At 41.1% G+C, this 19,189-nt stretch overlaps 1 protein-coding gene across 1 annotated transcript in view; it reads right to left on the minus strand.

Moving 5' to 3' along the window:
• Window positions 1-14,702, minus strand: part of TDRD7 (tudor domain containing 7) — an 81,402-nt gene extending 66,700 nt beyond the window's left edge. Inside the window, exons 1-2 of the mRNA XM_010357650.2 lie at window positions 14,484-14,702; window positions 416-628 (exon numbers count right to left, since the gene is read on the minus strand). Coding sequence (XP_010355952.1) covers window positions 416-622 — 207 coding nt within the window. The 5' untranslated portion in view covers window positions 623-628; window positions 14,484-14,702. The remainder of the gene's footprint in view (window positions 1-415; window positions 629-14,483) is intronic.
• Between the last annotated feature and the right edge of the window lie 4,487 nt (window positions 14,703-19,189).

A 19,189-nucleotide genomic window follows, 5' to 3' on the forward strand; every position in this document is an offset into this window, starting at 1 on the left:
CACCGCGCCTGGCCCATGATGAGAATTTAAAACTGCCTATTAGATTTGGTGATCATGAGGTCATTAGTGACTTTGGCAAAAACATTTGTAACAGGTTTGTAATGGGCAGGTGTGATATTTATGCACTTAAGGCCTCCAGTACAACTATTTTGTTTAGATGTTGACAATGGGTAAATAATTTTTAATTTTGTGTGGTTAAAATCTTATTTTCAAAATGAAAAGAATTTGAGGAATAAGACAAAAGACATAAGAACGTAGGCCGTGATTTAGATGCTGTTTTCTCTGTCACTACCAATTGCAAACAACTAAGCTAGTACTTTCACTTAGAATTCTATCACAGGTAGGAGGTTGGAAGTGCCAGACAGGCAATTATGAATTGGTTTGATTCTTCTGACACGCACAATTACCTGCTTACCTCTCCAGATCTACTAGTCTCTATCCTGACCACTGCTGGCACACTTCTCAGATAGGCTTCTAGTGTAGGGAAACCTAGCTGTTTGAAGGGGATCCAGTCTCCAGTCAAGGATCTGTACTCTCCTTGGAGCCGGGGTAATGCTACTCCATTCTTATGAGACTGCAGAACAGCTCGCAGCATCTTTGAAACCAGATCTCCTTCCAGCATCTTTGCCTATAAGAACACAGTAGAAGGTTACTATAATGTGGCTCATTAGTCTGTGAATTCAAATAGATTTTCAGAGCTGAAACTTGTTACTTTATACATTATTACTGCATACTTTCTGTGCAATTACAATATGGGGAAACAATTGCCATGGTAGAGAAAAGCACAAATACTGTAAGAATGCAGAGGAAAGTCAGAAGGCACAAGACCAGCCTGAAGAGGGAAGATATCAGGGAATGTTCCCAGATTCAGGTGGGGAAGCCTGAATGGAGTCCCGAAGAGCAAGATGGAATCACTCAACAAGGAGGAAGAGGGGTGGGCTGTGGGGCTGGGAGCGGTATTAGCCCAAGGAAGGGAACAGGATGTGCGAGTGCACAGAGGTGAGAGAGAAGCACATGGTGTGTTACAAAAATTCCAGACAGTTAGGTGGCTGGACATGACTGAACAAAGACTCCAGGCTGAGGGCTGAGAGGGCCAGGGAGGGGCAGACCCTGAGACTACTATATTATGCTCATGTTTGCATTTCTGCCAAAGGTAACATGGGGACTTAGGGACATTTTAAATAGGGGAACAAAATGATCAGCTCTGTATTTTACAAAGATCACTGTTCAGCAGTGGAGAAGACAAATGGGAAGGAGAAAGATTAACAAGTTGTCAGAATACTCGGAAATGTGGAGGACCACAAAACAGGGCTTTAGGAATAAACAAAAAAAATCAAATTGAGAGGTAATTAGGAGGTGGAAACAGCAGGAATTGGTTAATCGATTTGGATGAGGAGGTGGACTCTAACGTTTCTAGCTTAGAAGTAAGGTAGAGAGTAATGACCCACGTTGAGGTGGGATAAAGGCAGGTTTGCAAGAGAGGAAGAGGCCAATGCATTTTGGACACGGAGAGGTTGGAATGCTTACAGAACAGCCAGGTAGATATATTCACTAGGAAACTAGGTCTAAGCTGGTCATAGATTTGTTGCTCTTTGACTTATATGGGGTATTTGACATCCAGGGAGTAAAAAATAAGGTTACAGATGGACCTCTGTAGAAGGCTATCATTCAATAAATGGATAGAGGAAGACAAATCTATAAAAGGTTAAGGAAAAGGGACCAGAGAGATGGAAGAAAAAGAAGCAGAGTCATAGTGCGATACGAATAAAAGGAGGAAAGAATCATTTCCTTTGGACTAATGATTACATCTAGTTGTAGTTTTGCACAGAAAAAAATAGACAAATTCAGGAGATACATTCAGAGAATAAGTAGCCTGGAAAAAATGTCTTACCCTTTTATTAAAGGAAAGAGGAAGGCAAACCATGGGCAGTTTGTTACTTTTCCTTCAACAGTGATGTTCAATAGAACTTTCTGTGATGATGGAAATGTTTTATATTACTGTAATGTCCACAATGTCCACATATGGCTCTGAGCACTTAAAATATGGCCAGGATGACGGAGGAACTAAAATTTTACTTTAAATTAAATGTGGCCACTGGTTACCATACTGGATAGCAGAGAATTCTAGACAAATAGCCATTTTCTTTCTCTGGCTTAGAAAACACAAAAGAAGAATGACATGCAGTTCTATCAATTCCATCATTTGTCTATCTTAAAAAGACGACAAAATATCAGCCTGTTTGTCCCGCTATTAATTATAAACAATATTGAAGTGACAGCAAGGTTTAAAAAGCAAACAAAAATCTATATAGTCATGTGCCACTTAACAGTGTTTTAGTCAACAACGGACTGCATATATAAAAAAGGTTCTATAAGATTACAATGGAGCTGAGAAATTCCTATAGCCTAGTAATATCTTGATAATCCTGGGCTTGTATAGGCCGAGGCTAATGTGTGTGTTTTTGTCTTAGTTTTTAATTTAAAAAGTTTAAAAAGTAAAAGAGGCCAGATGCAGTGGCGCACACCTGCAGTCCCAATGCTTTGGGAGGCCAAGGTGGGCAGAATCACTTGAGCCCAGGAGTTTGAGACCAGCCTGGGCAACATGGTGAAACCCCATCTCTACAAAAAACATAAAAATTACCTGGGTGTGGCAGCGTATGTCTATAGTCCCAGCTACTCAGGAGGCTGTGGTGGATCACTTGAGCCCAGGAGGTCAAGACTGCAATGAGCCAAGATCACACCACTGCACTCCAGCCCGGGTGACAGAATGAGACTGTGTCAAAAAAATGAAAAGAAATAAAAAGAAATGAAAACCTTTAATAAATTTAGTGTTGCCTAAGTGTACAGTGTTTATAAGTCTACAGTAGTGTACAGTAATGTCCTAGGCCTTCACATTCATTCACCATTCACTCACTGACTCATCCAGAGCAACTTCCAGTCCTGCAAGTTCCATTTATAGCAAATGACCTGTATAAGTATGCCATTTTTTGTTTTATATACCATATTTTTACTGTACCTTTCCTACGTTTAGATACACAAATACTTATCATTGTGTTAACAGTTGCCTAAAGCATTCAGTACAGTAACATGCTGTACAGGTTTGTAGCCTGGGAGCAACAGGCTATAGCACATAGCCCAGTTGTGTGGTAGGCTCTACTGTCTAGGTTTGTGAGTCCACTCTACAATGTTTGCACAACAATGAAACTGTCTAACAATGCATTCCTCAGAGCATACCCCTGTCGTTAGGCAATATATGACTGTATGCATTATGTACTTTCCATTACTAAACATTAACTTTTTTCAAATTATTATCACCAGGACCAACGACATTTAATTAATACTATAACCTACAAAAACCCTATACTAGATCTATATTCTTATTAACAGATGATAGATGCACACACAGGTGTGTGTGTGTGTGTGTGTGTGTGTGTGTGGGTATAGTCATGTGTCACTTAACAACAGGGATACATTCCGAGAAATGTGTCATTAGGCAATGAAGTTATTGTGCAAACATTATTGAGTGCACTTGCAAACCTAGATGGCATAGCCTAGTACACACCTAGGCTATATGGTATAACCTATTGCTCCCAGGCTACAAACCTGTACAGCATGCTACTATACTGAATACTGTAGGCACTTTTAACACAATGGTAAGTACTGTATGTCTAAACATACCTAAGCACAGGTAAGGTACAGAAAAATACAGTATTATAATCTTACAGGCATATGATTATGCAGTCCATTGTTAACCAAAACATTGTTATTGGCACAAGACTAAATATCAAAATCTTCCTTTAGGAATAGTTAACCTAAAATAAAATTAACTCATTTTATATGTAGCATTTCTTGAGTTGTGAAAAATATACACACCTATGTAATCATACCACAATCAAGATACAGACATTCCCATCATCCAAAAAAATTCCCTCATGTGGAGTACATAATATATGTAAAAGTAAAATGTACAAAAATAGTACAAAGAATGAGAGAGAAGTCAGAACTATACCAATGGAAGGTTCTTACACTATACATGAGGCAGTACAGTCATTTGAAAGCTGACTATGATAAAGATGGATATTGTAAACCTTATGGCAACCACTAAATTTTTTATTTTTTTTGAGACAGAGTCTCGCTCCATTGTCCAGGCTGGAGTGCAGTGGCACGATCTTGGCTCACTGCAACCTCTGCCTCCCAGGTTCACACCACTGTCCTGCCTCAGCCTCCCGAGTAGCTGGGACTACAGGCACCCGCCACCACGCCCGGCTAATTCTTTGTATTTTCAATAGAGATGGGGTTTCACCGTGTTAGCCAGGATGGTCTCGAACTCCTGACCTCGTGATCCACCCACCCTGGCCTCCCAAAGTGCTGGGATTACAGGTGTGAGCCACTGTGCCTGGCCTAAAAATTTTTTAAAAGGTATAATAATATGCCAGTAGTAAAGATAAAATATAGTAAGACAATACTTCAGCAAGCAGAAGTTAAAAAAAAATTAAACAGGAAAACGGGGAAAAAAAGGGCAGAGAAAACAGAAAACATCCAGCAAAATGGGAGATTTAAAGCCAATCATACCAATAATTATATTAACTGTTAAGTCACTGAAATAGCCCTATAAAACATTAGGGGTTGGTAGAGTGGATAAAAAAGCAAGACTTACTTATATACTACCTTCAAGAAACCCACTTTAAATATGAATGCATAGGTTAAAAGTAAAAAGATAGAAAAAGATGTACCATGCAAACACTATGACTATATAAATATCAGAATAAGGAATCTTATCAGGGATAAAGAGAGACATTACATAATGATTAAGGAGCAAATTCATCAAAAAGATAAAACAATCCTAAGCATAGGTGCACCAAACATCAGAGCTTCCAAACATACAAAATCCGATCGCTGAAAAAACTTATCCACAATTTCACAATTATCATTGGACACTTCAAAACCCCTTTCTCATCAATAGATAGAACCAGTAGACACCCCCCCCCAAAAAAAAAACTCAGTAAGAATATAAAAGAGCTGGCCAAGTGTGGTGGCTCATACCTGTAATCCCAGTACTTTGGGAGGCCAAGGTGGGCAGATCACCTGAGGTCAGGAGTTCAAGACCAGTCTGGCCAACATGGTGAAACCCTACCTCTACTGAAAAATACAAAAAAACTCAGTTGGATGTGGTGGCTCATGCCTGTAATCCCAGTTACTCGGGAGGCTGAGGCAGAAGAATTGCTTGGACCCAGGCGGTAGATGTTGCAGTGAGCCAAAATCATGCCACTGCACTCCAGCCTAAACAACAGAGTGACTCCATCTCAAAAAAAAAAAGAAAGAAAGAAAAAGAAAAAAGAATATAAAAGAGCTAAACACTATCAACCAAAGTGACCTAATGATATCGACAGAACACTCCACTCCAAAGATAGCAGAATATACATTCTTTTCAAGAGCACATGTGATGTTCACCAAAATAAAATATATTCTTGAACTTAAAATGATATTCAAACAACTTAAAATAACTCATATTATAAAAAGTATATTCTGTGGACAGAACAAAATTAAATTAGGTATCATTAACAGAAAGACATGTGGACAATCTTCATGCAAATTTAACAAGATACTTCTAAATAACCAAGGGTCAAAGAGAAAGGCTACCCCCAAAATTAGAAAAATATTTTAAATAAATGAAGACACAATATGTAAAATTTTGCTGGATGCAGTAAAAGTATTAGAGGAAGATTTATAGCATTACATGTTTCTGTTAGAAAGAAGAAAAGTGGTAAATCAATGATCTATTCTCCTACTTTGAGAACAAAAAGAGAGAAATTTATATCAAAAGTAAGCAGAAGAAAGGAAATAAAGGTGAGAACAGAAATCAATTCTGAAATGATGAAACAGATCAATAATGAAGTTTAAAAACAGGAGAGAAAAGAATCATGACACTAAAACTAGTTCTTTCAAACCATCAATAAAATTGATAAACTCCTAGAAAGATAGAAAAAAAAGAAGGCACAAATTATTACAATGCGATTGAAAAAGGGGCCATCAATACAGATCCTACAGACACTAAAAAGAGAACATGATAAAACAGTTATGCCAATAAGTTTGTAGCTTAGATGAAATGGATAAATTTATTGAAAGACACAAATGTCAAAGCTTACTGAAGAGGAAATAAATAACCCTCAAATATCCCAAATAGCTATTAGAGAATTTGAATTTACTGTTAAAAATCTTCACACAAAGAAAACCTGAAGCCCACGTTGCTTTGCTGGCAAATTCTACCAAACATTTATAGAAGAACCAATACTACTCTTACAGACTCTTCCAGAAAACAGAGGGAAGAGAACATTTCTGAACTCATTTTATGAGGCAAGCATTATGCTGATACCAAAACTATACAAAGACACTACATGAAAAGTATAGACCATATCCCTCATGAATATAAATACAAAAATTCTTAACAAAACATTAGCAAATAAAATCCAACAATTAGGGAAAAGGATAAGACATAATAATCAGTTAAAGTTTATTCCAGGAATACAAGTATGGTTCAATATTCATTAAGTCAATAAATATAACTTACTACATCAACAGATTAAAGGAAATTAAACCACACAATCATATCAATAGGTGAAAAAAAGACCGCTGACAAAATAAAAAATCCATTTATGATCAAAACTCTCAGAATATTAGAATAAAAAGGGAAGTCCTTAACCTGATAAAGACCATCTGTGAAAAAACCCACATTAACATCATTACTCACAGCTAAAGAGTACTGTCTCCCTAAGACTGGGAACAGGGCAAGAATGTCCATACTCAGCACTCCCACTCATTATCACAGTGGAGGTCCTAGTCAGTGCAATAAGGCTGATTTCAAGACTTACTATAAAGCTGTATTAGTCAAAATAGTGTAATTATTATCAAAAGGACAATCATATAGATCAATAGAACAGAATATGTAATCCAGAAATAAACCCATATATGGTAAACTGATTTTTTTTTTTGAGACAGGGTCTTGCTCTGTCACCCAGGTTGGAGTACAGTGGCACAATCTTGGCTCACTGTAACCTCTGCCTCTTGGGTTCAAGCGATTCTTGTGCCTCAGCCTCCCGAGTGGCTGGGATTACAGGCATGTGCCACCACGCCTGGCTAATATTTTTGTATTTTTGGCAGAGACAGGGTTTTGCCATGTTGGCTAGGCTGGTCTCAAACTCCTGACCTCAAGTGATCCACCTACCTCAGCCTCCCAAAGTTCTCGAATTACAGGTGTAAGCCACCACCTCTGGTCTAGTAAACTGATTTTCAACAAAGATGCTAAGGAAATTCTCCTGACTCAGCCTCCCAAATAAATGGGATTACAGGCACCCATCACCATGCCTGGCTAATTTTTGTATTTTTAGTAGGGATGGGGTTTCACCATGTTGGCCAGGCTGGTCTTGAACTCCTGACCTCGTGATAAGCCTGCCTCGGCCTCCCAAAGTGCTGAGATTACAGGCGTGAGCCACCGCGCCCGACCTTTCATCCCCCTTTTAATGCACATATTATCACAGTTAAAATCTACTTTAAAATATTTCAATAGTAAAGTTGCTAACACCTGGCCGTTGATATATTTTGATTGGGTTTTGGGGAAAGGCAGGGAACCACAGAAGATTGTGCCTGAGCCTCCTCTTACTTGTGTTCCCTAAGTTTAGTGCCACTGCTCACTCATTTTCCTGGGATAAGCCCTTTCTCCTGGGCCTCAGTCTCCTTATCTGTAAGATGAGCTAGGTCAGTATTAGTTCTCAATCTTCCCCCAAGGAATATAATACATAAAGATGGAAGGCGGATGTCTACAATTCCTTCACTTTTCACCACCTCCACGGCAGTTGCCCTAGTCCATGCCAGCAACATCTCTTTCCTGGAGCAGAGCAGCTGGTCTCTTAGCTGGTCTCTCTGCTTCTACTTCACCTCCTAGAATCTATTCTCCACATATCAGCCTGAGTGACCTTTTCATATAATATATACTATTATATCATGTCACTGAAAACCCTCTAATGCTTCCTTGGCTTACAGTTCTTACAGAACTATATAACTATATCTTACAGAATATAACTATATCTTACAGAACTGTAAGCCAAGTTCTTACAGAGCCAAAAATGGCCCTACATAACCTGCAACCCCCACTTCTCTGACTTCAGTTCTCTTCTCTTTATTTTCACTCACCCACCCTGGGCTTCATGCTTTTCCTTAAACATGCCTGAGATGGCCTCACAACAGGGCTTTTGCACTTGCCATTCTCTCTACCTGGGACATACTGACTCCAGGGGTACATGTGGCTCACAGCCTCACCTCCTTCAGCTACAGTATTTGCTCAACTGTCACCGCCACAGTAAGGCCTTCTCTGGCCACCCTATTCAAAATCAAAACTGAGATGCCAGTTTCCCTGATTTTCTCCTTAGCACTTATCACCATCCAATATTCTTCTTCATTTAATGTTTTTGTCTTTCTCCCCAACTTGAATGCGAGCTCCATGAAAGCAAGGATTTGTATCTGTTTTGTTCACTGCTGAATCCCTAGTGCCTAGCCCACAAGAGCTCAATACATACCTGTTAAAAGAATGAGTGAGAAATTCTCCATCTACCTAACACCACTCCTTTTCTCTCCTACTCACTAAAATACAGCACAACATACATGAGCTATTAAAGGCATAACTCTGAATCCAATTTAAGTTACTAACAAATTTTCTGCAAATATTAACAATTCTTATAAACTGAATGAGACAGCCAATCGCAACACCAAACTGTAGTTGAGAATCATCAAGCAGATTATTTCTGAGCCTGTCCACTCTGAGCCAGATTAGCCCCAGTCAGGGCCACAGCATGATTGCAAGGAGCCCCCACATCCTGACAAGCAGCAGGCATGGCTTGAATATTACTAAATGTCTCACACGTACCTATAGTCCTGTTTTTCAAAGAGTGTACAGACATTGCTGAGATCCACAAACACAAACTGATATTAAATTCACAACAGCTTTTGGTAGTTATATATTTAATTGACCAATGGATACTGCAAGTACAACTACTAGTGTATGAGGTTTCACGAAATTTTTCTAAAGCTACAAAAAATGGCCTCATACTTGAGGAGACTGAGAATCAATGCTTGCCCACATGGTTGCAATCTGTAAATTAAGTTCCCTCCCCCTGTCTGCCTATTTAAAGTATGCTATCTTTCATGGAAGACTATAACTCTCTATTTGCAAACAACATTTTGAAGGGAAGGGGAATCCCTTGGAGTATAAGACTGTGGGTCTCAAAGCTGGTGAGAAGCAGTTAAATGCAGTAAAACCTGGAAGGCTAAATGTGATTGTATTCAAATGCACGACTTGCCAGTCAGATTTAAATTCCCACATTAGCAACATCGCTTTAGGCAGTGAACGAAAAAGAAAGTGTAAGCTTTAAAAAAGTCATCATCATTTTCTAATCTATATCACTCTGCAAATGCTCTGAGTTTTGTTACTTGGCTCATGATGACTTTTTTTTGAAACTTTCGGAAGATGGCAATTATACTCTCAAGGTATGTAAGAGTACTTTATTCTAACTATGAAAATAAAGTTTAATATCTCAGACATCACCCATTAGAAGCATAAAATAAAGCATATCATGGGAATTTCAACTATTAGTGTCCCAAAGGCAAACTTTTAGGCCAGAATAACTTAAGTTTGAAAGTTTTTTCTAAAGTGGCTTCTTAACTTTTTAAAGTTGCCATTTTGAAATCTTTCAGCTCTCTTCCTCTTCCCCCTCATTTCTGTTCTCTAAAAGTACTGTGATAAATAAGTTTTGGAGAATTCACGTTATTGTTATTTTGTGAATCTAAGAATGTTATGCAAGCCCAGGTGACCACAAGTGAGGCTATGTTGGGAGAAATGAAGTTGTCCATCTTCTGTTTTAGACCACGGCGTCTCAGGTGAAAATTCCCAAGAGCGTCCCTAGCCAATATGGTGGCTGCTTGAGCTAAACAAGACTCCTACGCAGCACAGTAAAATAAAACCGGGTCTGGGGAATTATTAACTCACAGCACTTTTGATTTCAAAAACTGGCCAAAGTCAGCTAGCAAAGACCCTCAGTCAAGGAGAAACTGGCCATGACAGATTGCACTTGATCTTTACTTCCCTTCTCTCACTGTTTTTCTCCTCCCAGCCTCTCTGAATAAAAGCATCAAAAGTAGAGTTATATGTGTTTAGCACAATGCTTGGCAGTCAGCAGTTACTAAATAAAAAGATTTTCCTAGAAGCATGGTGTGAATGGGAAACAATCTGTAAATATATGCATTCAACGGTTAAGAGTGCAATGACACAAGCATTGGTATATTGAAGAAACATTTTGTACGGCATTAAATTTGAAATGTCAGCATTTGCCCAGATCTTCTTACTTGCCTCATTAACACACTTACGAACTGGCAGCCTTGGTAAGAACGCCAGGGAATCTCCTCCAAGATTTCTTACCTAACTTGTAGGCAGAAAGTCACATACTGCTTTGGCAAGGGTCTAGGAGCAGCTTCCCTGCCACCACAATCCCACCATGTCCCTGGACCCTGCCTGGTTAGGAAAGCAGCGTGGGACAGTGGGCCCAGCTCTGAATGGGGAACTGTGGGAAGCATAGAATGCTACTGGGCACCTTATCACTATCTCCTCCAAACTCTTCAGTTTAAAATAAGGAAACTGAAGCCCAAGGGAATTGTTCCAGCTCTCACATACCTTTATGGCCAGAATCAAAAGAACCCAGTTTCTGGTTTCCAAACTAGGACTTTCTTTCAGACAGTTGCTCCTGATGGATGGAGTTGGCTTCTGAGAGTAAATTTTGACTTAGGAAACACTGACAGCAACCTTGGGGCATGTTTAATGACTAGCCCTTAAGTGGCATGAAACAGGGAACTGTCACGTTCTGATTTAAGAGTGTGGCACCCAAATCCAGAAAAACTGCTAACTGTTGCACTTAACATCTTTTTTTTTTTTTTTTTTTTTTTTTTGCAATGGATTCTCACTCTGTCACCAGGCTGGAGTCCAGAGGCTCAATCTCCGCTCACTGCAACCTCTGCCTCCCGGGTTCAGGTGATTCTCCTGCCTCAGCCTCCCGAGTAGCTGGGAGTATCTTTTGTATGCTTTCGTGCTTCCCTTTTTTTCTTCGCTTATACCCAATTAATCTCAAGTATCCAAGATGCTAATAATGCACATGAAGTGGGGTGGGAAGTTGGGGAAAGTGATGACAATCTTTAGGGAAACAAAATTTAAATAATTTAAGTGGGCTAAAATAATTATCACTCTACTTCAAAACCACATTTTGTAAATTCATAGCTTTTCTCTTTACTATACTTGAAAATGACCCAAGAAAGTCCTATTCTGAAGAATCTGGTTTTGATTGATCCTCCCTGGCTCAGTCATTTGCGTGTTATCTGCTTCCTCTAGCTACTGGTGTCAAAGGCCTTTAGCTGAGCTAGTCTGACTTCCATCTTATGCTTTCTAAATTTCTTCTTGCTCAACTATTTCCAACTGTATTCATTTTCCTCACTACATTTTTCATGTCATGAATTTAAGTTGTCGAGTGGCACTAAATCTTAAAACAAATAAGAAGAATTATTAGGGTAAACTGAAAACACCAAGTAATCTCTCTTAGCTTCTTTTACTTAGAAGTTCAATTTTGAAGTATTTGGATATCTCTTTAGTGCATATACTTCCAATCACTAGCTGCCCTTCTTCTTGAAGACACTATTTTAGCAACAGCAGGACCTTAAAGTCCCATAATGTCTGTGCTGAAACATTGTAGGCATCCTCTAGGCTAACCCAAGCTCCTTAGCTTACAAATCAATACACTCAGCCTCAGAGGGAAGATTTTTTCCTAAGATCTTTACCCAATAAAGGATTTCTCATCTTGCAACACTTTAAAATGCTCTTTTCTTCCTAATCATAGTCTGTTACCACCTCAATTACTCCTTCACCAACTAGTTTTTAAAGGAAAAAAGATGATTAATGCCCTCAGGTGATGGAATGCTTCCTTAAGAGTTTTTCCAGGGAGTTATCTTTTTTATTCTTGTGATTTCAAGTTCCAAATTATCCATGCATTTTAACTGCATACCATGAATGTATGTAAGTAAGGGATTTCCATAAGTCTACATACTACAGGAAAAAACCCTGATAATAAAGTGGCTTAGTAAGGAGTTTGTGTCTTAATCCTAGTTCTGCTACTGATTACCCGTGACAAGTCACTTCAGGTCTCTTTTTTTCACAAGGAAGAAAGGTGGCAAGAGCCATGATTCTCAACTTTCCTTGGATTCATTGAAGGCTGAACTAAGGTCCAAATATCTAACGAAAACCGAGTTTGCTTACTCATGACAAAGCTGCACAGGCTAAAATGTCAAGCTTACTTTGAAGTCACACTGGGTAGCTTGCACTGATCAAGTTCCGATTGGCATATATACGTCTTCAACTAAAAACTGCAAAATTAATTACTTTTAGTTTGAAAGACAAAACTGTAAACATATTTGGCTTACAGGGAAATGACAAGAATGAAGCTTTCAAAAGTACAGAGCTGGGAGTGGAGGGAGGAAGAAGCAGGTTTGGCACAAAGAAACAACGGTTCACATAAATATAAAATTTCACCAAGGAACTCCTCTGAAAGTGTCCAGATGCAAAGCCCTCTACGTCAAATCTCATTTCTTGAAACAGCACTTGACAAAGACAAATTAGGCACTCAGAGCTGGATTATAAGGTATTTTTTCTTTATATTCACATTAAGCATCCAACTAGATTATATTGCACAGACTTAAAGGAGGGGTTCTTCAAGGAGTTTAAAATCTGTTGATGCAAAATACAATAGTTCATTCAGTCATGTTCAACCTGTACACTTAAAAGGGCATTAGCAGGGGATTACATTTCATTTTCAATCCACAGAGACTGAAATCCGAAGGCACTGCCAACTGCCGCCTCACAGTCTCACCGTGTAACTACCAAAGAGGGAGGTGTGTGCCACCAAACGGCCCTGGATTGGGGCACAGGAGATGTGAGTTCTAATCCAGCTGGCCTCAGGGGCAATTCCCTATACCCCAGAACAGTACTTTGCACTGATGCTCAATGAATGTCAGCTGACTGGAAATGCAAAAGTATCCACCATGTGCCAATTCATATTATACAGGAAACATAAAGATCTTTGTGTCCCTGCCCTCAAAAAACTAAAATCCAATTATGTAAAACATGGACAGTTTGTTGGGAGGAAGAGAGTGAATACTGCTTGGCAATTATTATGAGGCAAAGGATATACAGTGGTTATCTTGAAAAAGCCTTGCAAAGTAAGCCAAATATTTCTATTTGACACACAGAAAACCAAGCTCAGAGAAAGCATGTAATTTGTTCAAGATCACACAATTTGTAAAATGAGAAGCCCAGATTTCAATTCAGGTCTGCAAAGTTCACATTATTTGCAGTACGCAACACACTCACACATATCAAGGCAGCCCAGGAAGAGATAGGGATTTGGGTCTAAGTTTTACTTCTCCTACTAAGCTGTTGCATATCTCCCTAGAGAGAACATTTCTCTGCATTTTTTTTCGCCTGCACGATTGGAGAGCAGAGAGGTGTTGGTAGGAGGGTTCATGAACTGGATCTGTGGTTTTTGGTTTGGTTTGGTTGGGCGGTTATCAGAAATCTTTTGGGCCAGGACTTGTCCTAAAGTGGTTTTTTCCCTTCCCTGCTCTTAGAAATTATTTGAGAATGGTACCTTTAGCTATTAATGGAACTATATTATACCTCTCAAGTGAATGGGAGCAGAAAGATGCGCCGCTTCCAAGCTCCCTCCTAGCAAGCTGAGGCTGACAGTGTGACCCTGCTGGGGGATGCTGCTGAAAGTTGAGACAACTTACTCACGGATCCATGTTTCCCTCCCAGCTGGGTGCTCTGCACCCACTGGGTGCTCCTGGTTTGAGAGAAATGGGGATGTGTGCCCTGCATTACTTGAGCGGCCTGCCTGGGGCTCGTCTCCAAATTACAGAGACCTTTAAGAGAAGTTCGCCGTGTAAAATACTTGGGTTCAAATAGGGGAGCGCGGACATCCGTCGCTGGGGGCGGCGGCTGCGGCCTGTCGCTCCGGTAGCGGGAACCACTTCCTGGTCCGCATCTCCCGCCCGCGTCCACACCCCGTTGCTGCATTTCCCCCACGGCACAGAGCTTTAGAGGCAGCAGGAGGCTTCCTCCGACTCCCGCGTGAACGCCCGGCCCGGCCCGGAGCGGGGTCCCTCCCGAGATTTAAAACACAACGCTCTGGAACTCCAACTCCCCCGGCACCCAGCCCGGTTCCCAGGCGTCGTGGCCGGGGCAATCCCCTGCGGCTGCAGGGAAGAGGCCCCGAGCCTGTTGGAGCCTCTGGCCCCGGCCGCGGTCCCACCGGTGACCCAGGTGCGCCGCGCCCGCCCGAAATCTCGTCCGACGTCGCCCGGCACCTGTCGCGCCCGGAGCCCGCAGGACCTGCGCTCACCTCGTTCCGGGGGCCCACGGCCAGTCCCCGCGCCTCTGGGCCCAGCTCCCGCTTCCGTCTCCGCCAAGGGCCCCGCCGCGGCCGCCGCCCACTTTCGGTTTCCCCGCACCGCAGGAGCCGCCCCGCGGCTCGGGAATCACCTCAAGCCCCCGCCCCGCCCTGCTCGGCCCCGCCCCACTTCGCCCCGCCCCGCTTCGAGGGCAGCCTGGCCTCGGCTCTGCGCACGCGCGGACGCCTCGGTCGCGTCGGCCCACGCCGGCGTCCGCGCGTGGGAAAGGAAACCGACGCCGCCTAGCGGTTTCTGCGCGTGCCCACGCACCGGCCGGCGGCGGAAGACGCCTGCGGGGCGGGTGCGGAAGCGCCTCCTGGTGGACAACGCAGGTACGCGCTGGCCGAGCGAGCCGGGACCCAGCAGGGGGCGTGGGCGGCTCCTCCTATGGGGCTCACCCTCCTTCCAAACAGTTCAACTCCTGCACATTATTTTCTTTCACATCTGGGGCAGTTACTTTTTATTGCCCTAGACACACACTCTATCCGCCCATATCCTTCAGGCCTTTCTCAAGCATCACCCTTTCAATGACGGTGGGCACAGTCTCTTAACATGTCAACCTCCTTCCTTGACTTTCCCTATCCCCATTCTCAGCCTTATTTCTCCTTAGCACCTATCTAGCACACTATATGTATTTTACTTAGGCTTTTATTGTCTGCTGTCCTTCTAAAATTAAAGCTCTGTGAGCACAAGGATTTTTGTTTGGTTCCTTGACCTATTCCCAGAGCCTAGACTAGTGCCTAGCACACGATCAGCGATAAATATCTGTCAAATTTATTCATTCATTCTAAAGTCATTGAACACCTAATAAGTGAATACTTATTTCTTCTGCACATTAACTCCACCAACACTTATTGGGCACCTGCTTTGCAATCCTTCAGCCAACATTGAACGCTTCTCTGCACCATCGGATATGCATTTACTGGGAACCTGCTGTTTATTCAACCGGTATTTTATTACAGCTTGACTGCATTGTATAAGACATACAATAAACTGAACGTTTAAAATGTACAGTTTGATAAATTTATATATATATATATATCACTGTGAGACCATCACTGCGATCAAAATCATGAACATATCCATCACCCAAAAAAGTTCTACTGTGACCCTTTGTAATTCTTATATCTTGTCCCTCCCTGTCCCTTGCCCCCTCAACTGCTCACCTGCTTTCTGTTGCTATAGATTAGCTTGCTTTTTCTAGAGTTATAAATACAACTTTTATATATGGAATGGTATGTACTATCCTTTTGGGGGGCTGCCTGGCTTCTTTTGTTTAACAAATTATGTTCATCCATGTTGTTACATGTATCAATAGTTCATGTCTTTCTATTGCTGATTGGTATTGTAGGGATGTACCAAACCTACCATGCAACCCAGCAATTCCATTCCTGGGTATTTACCTAGGAGAAATGAAAGCATATGTCCACACAAAAACCTGTACAAGAATGCTTGTGGTAGTTTTGTTGGCCGTAGCCCCAAATGGAAAAAACACAAACATCCATCAGAAGGTGAATGGACAATCAACTAATACATATTGAACAACTGCTGTTAAATAACAAATTTTCGTGGATAAGCCTGTGCTTATAGAGCTTTTGAGTCAGTGAAAAGATGCAGTAGGCAATAAAAAGATAAATTAGAAGTAAATCTGGAAAACCTGATATCCAGCGCTCAGACACTGGATGTTTCCTCAAAGGCAGTGGGGAATTGTTTAAGGTTTTTGAACAGGGTTCTTCTTTGAACACTGTTCTCTTTTGTATTCCAGATCTGGTCCCTGACTAAGTTTGCCTAAATGTTGTCTCTCTCTGGAATTTCTCTGCATCTCCTCTGCTCTACTTCAGTCTATTTCAGATGTCTTTCTCTGTTCTCTCCCCTCCAGTCTACTCCAAACATTGCAGTGGATTTTTAATAGACTTTGCTATGGTCTGAATGTTTGTGTTCCAACAATATTCATGTTGAAACCTAATCCCCATTCCTGCAGTGTTGACAAGTCATGATGGCTTCGTTCTTGTGAATAGAATTAGTGCCCTTAGGGGCTTAAGGGAGCCTTCTGCCCCTTCCACTGTATGAGGATTCAGCAAGAAGATGCCATCTTTGAAGAGGAGAGCAAGTCCTCACAACATGCCAAATCTGCTGGCACCTTGATCTTAGACTTCCAAGCCTCCAGAACTGTAAGAAATAAATTTCTATTATTTATAAATTATCCAGTCTAAGATATTTTGTTATAGCAGCAGGAATGGGCCAAGACAGACCTAAAAGACAGGCACCCCAATTTGGTCTCTGCAGTGCTCACAACATCCTGTGGCTCCACATTTTAGAAGGGAAAGATGTAAAAAGCAGCTGCCAAAGGAAAGAGTGCTGGTAGTAGCAGGAAATTAAAAAAAAAAAATTTTGGAGTCTAATATGTAGAATAAATCATAAAATAATGTAGTTGAACCCAAGTTTGAGATCCTTTATCCTTGCAAAGATGTTCCGTGTTTAGACTGTCCTATATGTAAAGAAAAATGAAGTTGTGCAGGTAGTTTTTCTAAAACCAGCTTTATTGATAGTTGACATATAATACCTATTTAAATGTACAGTTTGATGAGTTTTGACCAATGTCTTTAATTGTGTATCTACCACCGCAATCAATATATGGGATTAGTTCATAATTCCAAAACTTCTCCTGTGCCCCTTTACAGTTAATTCTTTCCCCCTACCTTTATCCCCTAGCAGCTACTAATCTGAGTTTTGTCATCATAGGTTTGCCTTTTCTAGCATATCATATAAATGGAATCATGCAGGATGTAATCTCTTGTGTCTGACTTCATCACTTAGTGTAACACTTTTGAAAGTTATCCATGTTGTTGCACATAGCGGTAGTTGGTTCCTTTTTAGTGCTGAATAGTAAGCCATTGCATGGCTTTATCACAATTTGTTTATTCACATTTCATGCACATTTATGTTGTTTCCAGTTTGGGCTATTATAAATAAAGTTGTCATAACAACCACATGCAGGTCTTTGTGTGGTGATGTGGTTTTTTTGGCATAAAGACTTAAGAATAGAACATCTGATTGTGGGATAGGTATACGCTTAACTTTTTAAGAAACTGTCAAACTGTTTTCTAATGTGGCTGCACCATTTTGTACTCCCACTTTTACTCCCTCCTTGGTAATGTATAAGACTTCCAGTTGCTCTAAATCTTCTCCAATACTTGGTATTGCCTGTCTTTCTAATTTTAGCCATTCCAGTGGATGTATATGGACAGCATGCTGAGCTTTCAATTTGCATTTCCCCAGAACTAATGATGTTGAGCATCTCTTCATGTGTTTATTGGCCCTTCATATGTGTTCTTGGGTAAAGTGTCTGTTCTGCAGGTAGATTTTTTGTCCAAGACATCAGGAGGTTCTCAGAAGTGCCTGGGTATCTGCCAGAGCAAGGGCAGGTTAGGACGTTGTGGTTTTTTTGTCTTAGTGAAGTGGTCCAAGGCCCAGGGAGTTCAAGAATTCACCCCATACCCTGGATATAATTGTATTTCAGGAGAATTAAGAGATATCAGAGATGGCACAGACTGGTTACTCTGTAGGCACAATGGTTCTTACCCTTTTGTAGGGAAGTCAGAATAGATGAAAGCAAATTTTGATGTATGTTCTCAGAGAGGATTTGGAGTCCTTAAAACTCCACTGTGAACCCCTGTTAAAAATTTCCTTAGAGGAAAGTGTATATCCTGGGGCCAAATAGCAGAGTTTTTGAAATGAACAGGACTCAGGTGGAAGGCATTCTTCCTCTGCAAAAGCCCAAGCATATCTTTGGACAACAGGGGCAGTGGCCAGGAGCATCTAGATCTCTTTTAAGAGAGGCAGGCATAATTTCCCATCCTCAAGGGCTGTAGAGAGGTCCTTGGTACTCTGCTTAAGGTGGCTTTTAGGGTAGGAAAGGTAGATGGGAGGGGGAATTAGTAAAAGCTGGCCACTAAGCAGAAGCCTGGCAGGTCATTGTTCCTGTCCAGAGACAAGAGAGAGGTTATCGTGGAAAGGGAGTGCAAATCAAGGCCCAAGTATGGAGAAGGAAGACAGCTTTGTTGGCAGCTTATCCTTGGCAGAGAAAGATGGATATATTTCCAGTGTGAAACCTCCATCCAAAGCCCTTCATGCATTTTGTCCACACCTGGGGAGCCTGTACGTTTGGAGAGTGTCACATTGGATGCAAACACCAAAATACCTGTACAAAACAAGCAGGACCAATACTATTGGTTGAGTTGAATCTCTGTCTTTCTCTGTTTTTTTCTCTCATCAGCAAGCACCATTTAGAATGAAGGTGAGATAGCAAGCATGGTCCAGGAACATGTCTGTAGGTCATTTTGTTTTTTTCTTACCTGATAGTTCTTTTAGTCTTTGCAATACAGCCCAAGAACAATACATTCCTCATCCTTTCTCTAAGAGCCTCTCAGACTTTACAGCCACCATAGGCAGCTTTGTCACTTGCAAAATTTAGAGTGACAACTCGATAGACCTCTAGGTGCTGTCATCTCACTTCCCTTCTTCTCTATATTGACTCCAAAAAGAAAACAAAAACCAGAAACAAAACTTTCATTTCTGTCAGTTTATGACCTATTAAATGAACAGCAGGGACTTGATAATAACATTATTCAATGTGTGGAGTAGTTCCTGTCTCAGG

Source organism: Rhinopithecus roxellana, chromosome 16 (assembly GCF_007565055.1).
Source record: "Rhinopithecus roxellana isolate Shanxi Qingling chromosome 16, ASM756505v1, whole genome shotgun sequence".
Taxonomy (NCBI): domain Eukaryota; kingdom Metazoa; phylum Chordata; class Mammalia; order Primates; family Cercopithecidae; genus Rhinopithecus; species Rhinopithecus roxellana.